We start from the raw sequence: 12578 nt of genomic DNA on the forward strand, positions 1-12578 counted from the left end.
AACTCACAATTCGCTCTCCGAGAAGCAATGGAAGGTACAGAAATAATAATAATAATAATAATAATGATAATCTCCGACAAGCAGTGACTCAAGGTACAGAAACACTTTAACGATATACTCAAGCAGTAGCTCAAGGTACACAAACACTTAAACGATATACTCAAGCAGTGGCAGTAACACTTTAACGATATACTCAAGCAGTGGCTCAAGGTACAAAACAACACTTTAACGATATGCTCAAGCAGTGGCTCAAGGTACAGAAACACTTTAATGATATACTCAAGCAGTGACTCAAGGTACACAAACACTTTAATGATATACTCAAGCAGTGGCTCAAGGTACACAAACACTTTGCAGCTTTCCAATAGGGCTGTAACGATACTCTCAACTCATGATTCGGTTCTTAGCACAATATTTGTGTGATAAACCCCACAATTTAATTTAATTAATTATTAATTTAATATTTTTTTCACATTTGCCAACATTATAAAATAATATTACAAAATATTGATGATTATTTGTAGCTTGTAAGTACTATCACATCATATCATGGGGTTGTTTTCTGGACTGAAGGGTAACACAGAGTGCTACAATACTGCCTTCCTGCACCGCGATATTATATTATATATTATATTATTATATTATATATTATGGTGTATTGTGTATGTTCGTTGTTTATATATGATTTTATATGTGCAATTGTTTGTTTTACTCGACATCATTGTAAATGAGGGCTGGGCCCTCAATGATTCTTCGAGTTTAAATAAAATAAATGAAATATTATATCGTTACAGCCCTAATTGATAGGCAGGAATGTTTTGAAATGAAAAAAACTTCATCTCTCTGACAAGGAGTGGCTCAAGGTCAGAGGCCAGCCACATGCCAACTTATTGTCTAGCCATTGATTTGTTTTTACCTATTTTCATTGAACATTGCAATCAATTTACAGAGACAAGACTTAATACACACTTGAGAAAAGAGTGTTAAGTCATGTTAAAGAAAAGAAAAAATAGGGGGAAGAGAGAGGAAAGAAAATGAAAGAAAAGAAAGAAGATGGAGGGAGGGAACATTTGCCTTAATGCATGGTTGAGGCATAAATGCAATTTCGTTGTGTGCAGTGTGTAGTGTTCACTTGTGTGCTGTGGAGTGCTGTGTCACAATGACAATGGGAGTTTGGAGTTTCCCAGTTGGGCTTTCACTTCACTTAATGAATACATTGGAGCACTGGGGACCTTGAATTGTCTTTGCCATAACCGAATGTCACTTAAGTCCAACAGTCATAAAATGTTAATGACGTGGACATAATGTTTGTGACTTATCTATGAGTGTATCATGACACTGTAATGACATGCTTATGACACCGGCGTCAAGTAAAGTGTTAGCGTTTGTTGTGTCAGGCTGTTGTGTCACGCTCTGCTGTTTCTCCTCCCAGGCCATAGAGGGCGACACCCTGGACGAGGCCGAGGAGGAAGTGCGGCAGAAGAAGGCCACGCGCAAGAGGAGGCGGGACCGCGACGCCGACTCCGAAGGCCCGTCCACATCCGGCGGTGGCCGCGGCAGGAGTCGGGGGCGAGACCGGGACAGGGAGAGAGACAGGGAAAGGGAGAGGGAGAGAGAGAGGGAGAGAGACAGGGCGGATGATGGCGGTAGGAGACAGCGAAGACGGGGGCGGCCCCCCTCCGAAAAGATCTCTCCCAATCCTCCCATGCTCACCAAGAAGATGAAGAAGATCGTGGAGGCCATCATCAAGTACAAAGACGGGTGAGCAATGTGGAGCTGACATGGGTACATTCTAACCGGGCGAATACACCGGCCGTGACATGAGCGATGCGAGCGACGGAAGTAATTGACTTTGTACTGAGACGCGCGACAAAAGCGATTCTGGAGACTAGAGGCGATTCGTGCGACGAGAGCGACAGTTTGTAGTTGAACTCCTGGGAATGTTATGCAAACGAGCTATGACACGGTTCAGCGACAAGCCGCCACAACCAATGACTGTATAGAGGTCAGTAACCACAGCCAATGGGAATGTTTAATGCTTGCGTTCTACTTTCAACCAACATACTCAAGTCGCTTCAATCGCTCGTATCGCTCTTGCTGCACAGAAGCGATTTTCTGTCGCTTCAATCGCGTCGCGGCTGGTCTATTCGCCCATTGAATTACGAAGGTGTACTCTCTGAGTGGCCTAGTAAACTAGCCCCACCCACCAGCAGACAAAATTATTTTTGCCTCCGAGTGGGTCTAGCCTCGGACAATGGCACAGGCCCTGAAACTGGCAGACCAATCACAACGCAGGAGATTTGTTTTGATTTGTTTGGAATCTTTGGATGCAAAGCGGACGGGGTTTTAAGGGACGACAAAACGTTGGCCAATAGGCACAGACACAGTTAGAAAAACAACGGGTTGTTTCCATCAACAATCTTTTGATGTCTCATTGATCGGGGCCAGATTAAATATTCACTTTTAATCTCATATTTAGTCTGTCTTGCCAGGCTACTCTCTGAGGGCTTTTCTAGTGTTCAATATTTTCATTTTTCATTATTTTTTGTGTCCTCCACATTGCAGTAGTAACGGTCGTCAGCTGAGCGAGGCCTTCATCCAGCTGCCGTCTCGCAAGGAGCTGCCGGAGTACTACGAACTCATCCAGAAACCCATGGACTTCAGGAAGATCAAGGTATGACTGTCTGTCACACACACACACACTATGCTGGACATTACATTCAGCAGATGTTTTTAAACCAACATGTTGCAACAGGTGCAAAAGTGAATTCACACAGTCACTCACTCAAGCAGATATTGTACAGTATAGTGCAGGGTATGCCTCAGTACAGACAAATACAGTATACGTAAATTCCCACACATACAGTACACAAAGTACCCAAACATATGTCCGTTGGCCATGTTGTGTGTAGGTGTGAGTGTAGAGGATGACATGATGGCCTTGAACGCACAGGAAGGTCGCTTTCTTTCTCTCTCTCTCTCTCGCTCAAAAACTCGCACACACGCATGCATAGGCACACACACATGCAAATGTGAAAAAGTGCACACACACACACACTCAAATGCAGGTACATGTATGTGTCAGTTTAACACACACACACACACACACACACACACACACACACACACACACACAGTACAGTTTATCCAGTATAACTCCAAATTCCCCCCTGTGCCAGTTGCCCGTGTGTGTGTGTGTGTGTGTGTGTGTGTGTGTGTGTGTGTGTGTGTGTGTGTGTGTGTGTGTGTGTGTGTGCGTGCGTGTGTGTGTGGATGATGACTCAGCAGTGGGTTGATTTGACCCCTGACCTCTGTGCCCCTCCCTACAGGAGCGCATCCGTAGCCATCGCTACCGCAGCCTGAATGACCTGGAGCGAGACGTCATGCTGCTCTGTGAGAACGCACAGACCTTCAACCTGGAGGGCTCTCTGGTGAGGCATGACACTACATTACACTACACTACACTACACTACACTACATTACACTACACTACACTACACTACACTACACTACATCACACTACATTACACTACACTACATTACATTACACCGCATTACACTACACTACACTACACTACACTACATTACATTACATTACACTACATTACACTACACTACACTACACTACACTACACTACACTACACTACACTACACTACACTACACTACACTACACTACACACTCCACTACACTACACTACACTACACTACACTACACTACACTACACTACACTACACTACACACTCCACTACACTACACTACACTACACTACACTACACTACACTACACTACACTACACTACAGTACAGTACATTACACTACACTACACTACACTACACTACACTACACTGCACTTCACTACACTACACTACACTACACTACACTACACTACACACTACACTGCACTGCACTACACTGCACTACACTACACTACACTACATTACATTACACTACACTACACTACACTACACTACACTACACTACACTACACTACACTACACTACAGACCTTCAACCTGGAGGGCTCGCTGGTGAGAGCTGACATTACACTACACTACATTACACTACATTACATTACACTACACTACACTACACTACATTACACTACACTACATTACACTACATTACACTACATTACATTACACTACACTACACTACACTACACTGCACTACACTACACTACACTACACTGCACTGCACTGCACTACACTACACTACACTACACTACACTACATTACACTACACTACACTACACTACACTACACTACACTACACTATACTGCACTACACTGCACTGCACTACACTACACTACACTACACTACACTACACTACACTGCACTACGCTACACTACACTACACTACACTACACTACATTACATTACATTACACTACACTACACTACACTACGCTACACTACGCTACGCTACGTTACGCTACGCTACGCTACATTACATTACATTACACTACACTACATTACACTACACTACATTACACTACACTACATTACACTACACTACACTACACTACACTACATTACACTACACTACACTACATTACATTACATTACATTACATTACATTACACTACACTACACTACACTACACTACACTACACTACATTACATTACATTACATTACACTACACTACACTACACTACACTACACTACATTACACTACACTACATTACACTACACTACATTACATTACACTACATTACACTACACTACATTACACTACACTACACTACATTACACTACACTACACTACACTACATTACATTACATTACACTACATTACACTACACTACACTACACTACATTACATTACATTACATTACACTACATTACATTACATTACACTACACTACACTACACTACATTACACTACACTACATTACACTACATTACATTACATTACATTACACTACATTACACTACACTACATTACATTACACTACATTACATTACATTACATTACATTACACTACACTACACTACATTACATTACACTACATTACACTACACTACACTACATTACATTACACTACATTACACTACATTACATTACATTACACTACACTACACTACATTACACTACACTACATTACACTACACTACATTACACTACACTACACTACATTACACTACATTACACTACATTACATTACATTACATTACACTACACTACACTACATTACATTACATTACATTACATTACATTACATTACACTACACTACACTACACTACACTACACTACACTACATTACATTACACTTAGAGAGCTCAGACCTTCAACCTGGAGGGATCTCTGGTGAGAGCTCACCACACGCTGTACACTCTGGCATTTAAGAAAAAACAGCAACAAAAAAAAATCTATTGGTTCCCAATCTTTTTTGACCAGGGAGTGTGTGTGTGTGTGTGTGTGTGTGTGTGTGTGTGTGTGTGTGTGTGTGTGTGTGTGTGTGTGTGTGTGTGTGTGTGTGTGTGTGTGTGTGTGTGTGTGTGTGTGTGTGTGTGTGTGTGTGTGTGTGTCCTCTACAGATCTACGAGGACTCCATCGTGCTGCAGTCCGTGTTCACCAGCCTCCGTCAGAAGATCGAGAAGGAGGAGGAGGCTCGCGAGGGGGAGGAGAGCGAGGAGGAGATGGAGGCCGAGGACGGCTCTGAGGCCGAACGTGAGTCCCCAACGCCAAAAACTGTAGCGACTGTTTATTTTCAAATGTGTATCATAGCTAATCGTGTCAGTTGTTGTTTATTCCACAACGCCAAGACGGTTACTGTGAGCTTGCCCGGTTACCACCAGACCTAATCACAAGTGAGATGAGGTCTGGAGACCTGCCTACTGTCAATTCTGTAGGGGGTGTGTGGATTACGATTGACGACGACTGTTTATTGGGCTTTACAAATGTGTATCATTTGGCATACAGTACATAGCTAATGGTGTCAGGTTATCTATTCAAACAAACTGCAGTCGTCGCCTTTCCATGCCTCCCTGCTGTCTGATTGGACAGAGACAGGGGCCATGATCTGGTCCCCTCGCCGAGGGTGGACACCATGCTGTCTTTCAGATCAGAACAATCATGCAAAGCAGCATGGGATTTCCCAGGCTAACTGTGAGCAGAAATAGAATGGAATGGAATGGAATGGAATGGAATGGAATGGAATGGAATGGAATGGAATGGAATGGAATGGAATGGAATGGAATGGAATGGAATGGAATGGAATGGAATGGAATAGAATAGAATAGAATAGAATAGAATAGAATAGAATAGAATAGAATGGAATGGAATAGAATAGAATAGAATAGAATAGAATAGAATAGAATAGAATAGAATAGAATAGAATAGACTAGAATAATTTTACGCCAAAGACTGTTACTGTTTTCAGGCCGAGCTTTCTTTCTTTATTTTCCATCCTACATATGAGAGAGGTGAGATCAGTTGTTTTGACTGGACAATAACCTTCTGATCACTGCCTTGAACATGAAGAAAAATCTGCTACTTAGCAAAATTAATGGAAATGTGTGCGCCTGTGTGTTTGTGTCCGTGTCCGTGTGTGTGTGTGTGCTTGCACGTGCATTCGTGTGTGTGTGTGTGTGTGTGTGTGTCAGAGCGCTCTGTGAAGGTGAAGATCAAGTTGAGTCGTAAGGAGAAGGAGAAGCCGGCGGAGAAGGAGGAGAAGAAAGGACGCCGCCGCGGAGGACACACGCGAGCCAAACCGGTCGTCAGCGACGACGACACAGAGGAGGAGACCAAGGAGGTCACACACACACACACCCACACACACACACACCCACACACCGGTCCACAAACACACACACCGGTACACAAACACACACACACACAGATATATGTGTGCCGGTACACAAACACACACACAGGCACATACATACACACACTCACAAACATACACACACACACACGCACACACACATACAGACAAGCAACAATCCACCAGTGTCCTTCCCTTCCCTCCTCTCTCTCTCTCTCTCTCTCTCTCTCTCTCTCTCTCTCTCTCTCTCTCTCTCTCTCTCTCTCTCTCTCTCTCAATGTGTGCAAATTGAAGAAATTAGTTGTAATGCAGTATTTCTACAGGCAAATATAGTACAGTAAGAGTAAGTACATACACACACACATGTAGTTCAGCAATCTGACATCCTCAAAGATGTAAACAATTGACTGTTTGTTGTTTGTTTTTCCTGTTTCAGGGTCGTTCAGGAGACGAGGACTAAACGCTCTCCAGGAGTGAAGATGCAGAAGCTCTGGCAGACAGATAAACAAACAAACAGAGGGATGACGGAAAAGAAAAGAGAAGAGAAGAGGGGCTGAAGAGGAAGGTACTGTCACCCAACCAGACCCCAATCATGAGCTGTGTTTCCCCTCAGTCACTCTCAAAGCATGAAAAGAAACATATGTATTATAACGTTCATTTTGTCTAACTGTTTAAATCAGGATCCTCTGATGAAGACGGAAGTTATACCGTCGAAACATGTCAGGTAAAAAGAAAACTTTTACATGTCTGAAGTAAAAGAAAAACTGAAATGTGATGGGGAAAAAACAACATTCTAAGCTAGAGGTTCCCAAGCTTTTTTTTTCACAATCGCCCCCTTGTCCTCATTATCAGCCTCTCAACGCCCCCCTTACCGCGCGATCACATCGCTGGCGTTGAACGCGTGGAAAGATGAATAATTAATTGACTTTATATGGGAGAGCAGGCAGCAGAAGCGTTAAAAGCCGCAAGAGCGTTTCTAGAGTCGAGGGCGTCAAAAGCGTCAAAAGCCGAGGGTGTCAAAAGTTTAACTTCATCTAAAAATATGTAATGAGCTCGGCGCCAGCAGGCGTCAGCCAATGGAATGTTCACATTTTTCTAAACACGAGCTTCGGTTGGTTGAGATTCCTGGTCGAACGATTCCTGTTGAATCGTTTGCCGCGTTCAACGCCCCTGACCTGTGCTTTCCAGGCGGGAGTCAGCAGCGTTTTAGCTCTTTCAACGCCGGCAGTGAGATCGCACGGTTAGTGTCAAAGGTAGTAGTAGGCACAGTAGCTGAGCTGGTTTGTTTTCAAATACATGGGAATTAAAAAAGAAACTAAATGAGGTGTGCAGAGGAGGTGATGCGAGGGGGATGACTGCTGGCCTTATTGGAAAGCGTAAGCCCTGTCCCATTGCTACCAGAGACGGTTAATTCTATTCAGAAGTGCTTCAAATCGTTGTGTGATGTTCATTATGTCTCATGTACTGTTAAATCAAGACTTGGGTTTTTCTTATGCACGTCACACATCAACATCCATGATGTGACCCTCTGATGAAGACGGAAGCTACACCGTCGAAACATGTCTGTGAGGTAAAAGATATAACTTTTCCAAGTCTTAAACATAAGAAAAACCTACGTCTTGAGTGCTTAAAATCCCTTCAAATTTGCCCTTGAATTGGAGTGAGGCTGAGACGACCCCCCAGCACCTACAAACGAAGTGGAAGATAAAAGGGAGTCAAGTGAGTGACGTGTAAAGGGTGAGAAATGGGACGCTGCTGCCTACTGTGTGCTCATGTTTGCTCCCTTGAACCGAAGCTTCGCACCTTGTGATGACGACCCTCATCCTAGTGGACCAGACTTTTTCAGTTTGCTTCGCTTTGGATTAAAAAAACCCTCTCTGGCTCTAGATATACTGTACATAGTGTGTATACTTTCTGGGTAGCAGATACTTCCTCCTTGGAACTTCGATATTGTTGCACTTGCCTTCAGTATTGGCTTGCTGATTGGTTGGTTCATCTATGTAATTGGTCCGACAACCCAATAGTCCGACAATTGACCGTTGAGTATGTGTCTGTCTATAAGAAAAAGACCCATTAGTCCGACATCCCATCACTCCAACCACCACACGTTAAAACCATGCCCAAACCAAAACAATTCCTATCCTTAACCGACAGTAAAGGCATGCTCTGTCAATGTACAATTGTTTTAGCGTTATAACTTTGTAAATATTCACTTTTAGTTAGCTGAAAAGTTAAAACTATGCCCAAACCAAAAACAAATCCTAACCTTAGCCGTTTGTAAAGGCACATTTTTGCACGCATATTTTTTGTCTGAAAAAGACATGCCCACATCTGTCTGACAAATGGGATGTCGGACCAATGGGATTCCTGTTATGCTCCGCTATGGCTTATTTTCGAACTTCCGAGCTGTCGGACTAATGGGCCAATCACGATTGGGTTGCTTTGTTTGAACATCACCATAGAAACAGAAGCTTTAGATCTTACTCACGGCACTATGCCTGACTACACAACGTGTCCTTTGGACAAAAGAAGATGTGATGCTGTTTTTTCTGTAGCTCTCACTTTTCCAGTTGACGTTTGGCGTTAGTTGACTTTATCATTGCAATCGTTCGTCAATTTGTCATAGGTTATGGTCGAGACAGCAAAAAAGATGAAAACGTGCTGTGAATATGCCTGTGGTTTATCTTTTAAAGGTGAATTGTGGTTATCCTCACAACACACACACGAGAGAGAGAGCATCATATTAGCTTGTTTTGTCCTAGGTGCCATGAAGAACTCTGCTGTATAATTTAACTCCATATTACACTTTCCCATCGAATCCCCCACCGGGAAATGAAATCTTTCTCAAGCGGTTAACAAGGCCAGACTGTAATTCAAGTGACTGTTGTGTTTTAGTTAGAGGAAAGAAACGCACGGCTGTAGATGTTTGTACAGAAACCCTAGTTCTAGCTTAGCCAATAGGATCGCACTTCTCCATGAGGTGATGTCTCCCCATAGACTTGTTGCTTAATCACCCCCACGGCTCATCTCTGCTGGTTTGTGTGATATATCCTCCTCCTTGTTTCCGCGGGATCTATGTGTGTATGTGTGTGTGTGTGTGTGTGTTTGCGTGTGCATCTTACATTTTTATTAGGGATACTTAGTGCTTCGTCGCCACCCTGCTGGCGATATTTTTCTGAGGATAATTTCTATCCTGTGTTGTGTAACCAAGTACCACAAGATGTTAAAGAACTGCAATAAAAAAAAAACATGATGACAGTGAACCTCTTCTCGGCTGAGCCTTTTCTCTTCTAGGTTACATATGTGTGCACCCCTGCGTTCATGCGTGTGTGCGTGCGTGTGTGCGTGCATGTGTGCTTGTGTTTGTGTCTTTGGACTTTGGATGGTTGAAACTGTTGTGATGCAGTTACATTACATTGTATTACATGTAGCACTTGCAAAGCAAGATACTGTATAAGCATTAGCATAGCACTACAGGTATACAGGCCAAACATGAGCTCTACCAACCTGAAGTCTGCTGCTAAAAAACACCAATAACCCATGACATTTTACACAAAAGTAGGTTCTTGGAGGTTGAAATTGGAAATTGATGCCCTAGTTTTGTAACCTCTGGTAACTTGTTCCACCACTGATGGACAATATGAGAATAGAGTTTGGGACTGGGATGGCTTTGTGCAAGCCGGGCCGTGTTGGAGGAGCACAGCCTCTTCTAGGGAACATACAGCGTTGATACTTTTAGATGAGCTGGGGCAGTTCCTGAGGCAGATATGTGTAGCGGCACGAGTGCCTTCTTCAGGGCAGTAACACAAAAGAACAGAGTAGTGTATTTGTTAGGGGTGTAGGTAAGGACAGGTGCAGATATGTAGGTAACGGTCAGGGACTTAATTCAGGTGGTCACTGGCAGCCAATGCAAATTGATGAATACAGAGTAGAGGAGTAACATGGGTCCTTTAGGGCTGCAGTACCAGACAATTGCCAGGTGGTGGCGGTAGTGACAAATGAAAAAGAATTTTCACCCAATGATCCTATTTCATTTAACACTAGAACTACCAGGATTTTTCTGCCTACCTAGAAGTACCAGAGAGGGGTCATTTGACCCGGCGGCTTTTACCTAATACACTAATCACTCATTTTGTTATGGTAATGAGGCTGTTAGGGGCCGTGTGTGGGGTGAGGGGTGAGGGGGTCACACCTTACAGTGCTAACAGCCAAGACAAACAGGGACAGACAGCTTCTTCCCAAGGGCTGTCAGCCTCAAAAATCACCACAGGTAAATAGCAACTTGCATGAAGATATCAGCAATAAAGACAGATAGCACAGTTTGGCGGACAGTGTGTTACAGTTTTTCTCCATTGGTTTGGCTCATTTCTTGAAACTGAGATGTCATTCTCAAAACATGGACAGATCCCAAAACTAATTTGCAGTTCCTCACAACAGAATGGCATTTATCATTGCTTTCATCAAATTTCAAATGCTTTTGTACATGTCTCAAACATTTAGTACATCCTTGCAAATGGATATGTACAAGTATCCTACAGTTAACATAATAAAGCTTACATTTAGTAGAATTTTCAAATGAATGTACCTTGCTGATCTATCCCAATTGGTTGATTCTCAGTGTAATGGTTGTCCTGAAAACATGTCAGCACATTTTCTTCATAAAAGTCATCAATGAACGTGTGAATGTCCCATGTGATCATGACGAATCATATGACTGCAACCAGATAATGGTTGAATTACAGTTTTTCTCGATTGATTTGGCTCATTTCTTGAAACTGAGATGACATTCCTATAACCATTGGGTCATTTGGCCAAACATTCTTACACTTCTGCACAACAGTTCAGATAACTAGCAAAATGTCATATACCTCCCAAAACACCTCATTCTTGCATCAGCACTAAACCGTCTCACATATAAATAGTCAGTACCATCAAAATGGCATAAATCCTTCTCAATTGCTTTGGCTCATTTGCATTCATTTAGTCCTTCTGTCAAAATAAACTGGATGGTTCAGCATAACTACATGGATCCTCATCACTCGCTCATATCACCCCAAAAACAGTTTACCCATGTGTCAAAACTAAATTTCTTCCCCACATATATCATCAGTTCCCCCAAAATACATTGTCCCTCTGCCATTGTGTAAGCACTGCCAGTCAAAATGGTTAGGTGTTTTATCTACGTTCAGCTAACAGATTTCGACTATGTATAAAAATGAAAAAGTGAGTGAAGCCATTGTTTGACAACACAGATAATTTACCAAGGACATTTATCAGTAACTTTCTTTACTGTAAATTCATACACAGAAAGTAATGGCCATATATCACAGGTTTCTCATGGGTTTGGCTCATTTCTCAAAACAGAGATACAATTCTCAAAATAACATGGACAAATGCCAAAGCAACTAGCAATTGTTCAAAACAGAATGTTGTTTGAAAAAATGTCATTAAATTAGCCAAATAACAGAGGAAACTGTAGTATACACGGTTGTAAAATTATTTTCTACTAACTTGTAAAGTTACAATACCATCTGACCTGTTGAACACTGTCATGAATTTACTATGTAATGAAATTCTTAAAATATGATGTCCTTGAGTGTTTTGGGAATTGCGTAGACTTACACAATGAAATAATGCTGACGTGTTTTGGAGAGGGCAACCATTAGACTGAGAATTGTCTAATTCATTTAGATAAGCAAGGTCAATTTATTTGGAAAATCTGCATAGATGTACTAAGCATTTGAGACATGTACAAAGCATTTGATATCTGATGAAAGCAATGAAAAATGCCATTCTGTTTTGGGAAAT

At 42.2% G+C, this 12578-nt stretch overlaps 1 protein-coding gene across 1 annotated transcript in view; it reads left to right on the forward strand.

Annotated features, from left to right (window-relative positions):
• LOC134446627 (transcription activator BRG1) overlaps positions 1–10025 on the forward strand; it is a 45426-nt gene extending 35401 nt beyond the window's left edge. The window contains exons 29-34 of the mRNA XM_063195937.1: positions 1433–1761; positions 2566–2674; positions 3330–3431; positions 5542–5674; positions 6610–6758; positions 7207–10025. Of these exons, the coding sequence (XP_063052007.1) occupies positions 1433–1761; positions 2566–2674; positions 3330–3431; positions 5542–5674; positions 6610–6758; positions 7207–7230 (846 nt within the window). The 3' untranslated portion in view covers positions 7231–10025. The remainder of the gene's footprint in view (positions 1–1432; positions 1762–2565; positions 2675–3329; positions 3432–5541; positions 5675–6609; positions 6759–7206) is intronic.
• Positions 10026–12578: the final 2553 nt, after the last annotated feature.

Source organism: Engraulis encrasicolus, chromosome 1 (genome assembly GCF_034702125.1).
Source record: "Engraulis encrasicolus isolate BLACKSEA-1 chromosome 1, IST_EnEncr_1.0, whole genome shotgun sequence".
Lineage (NCBI taxonomy): Eukaryota > Metazoa > Chordata > Actinopteri > Clupeiformes > Engraulidae > Engraulis > Engraulis encrasicolus.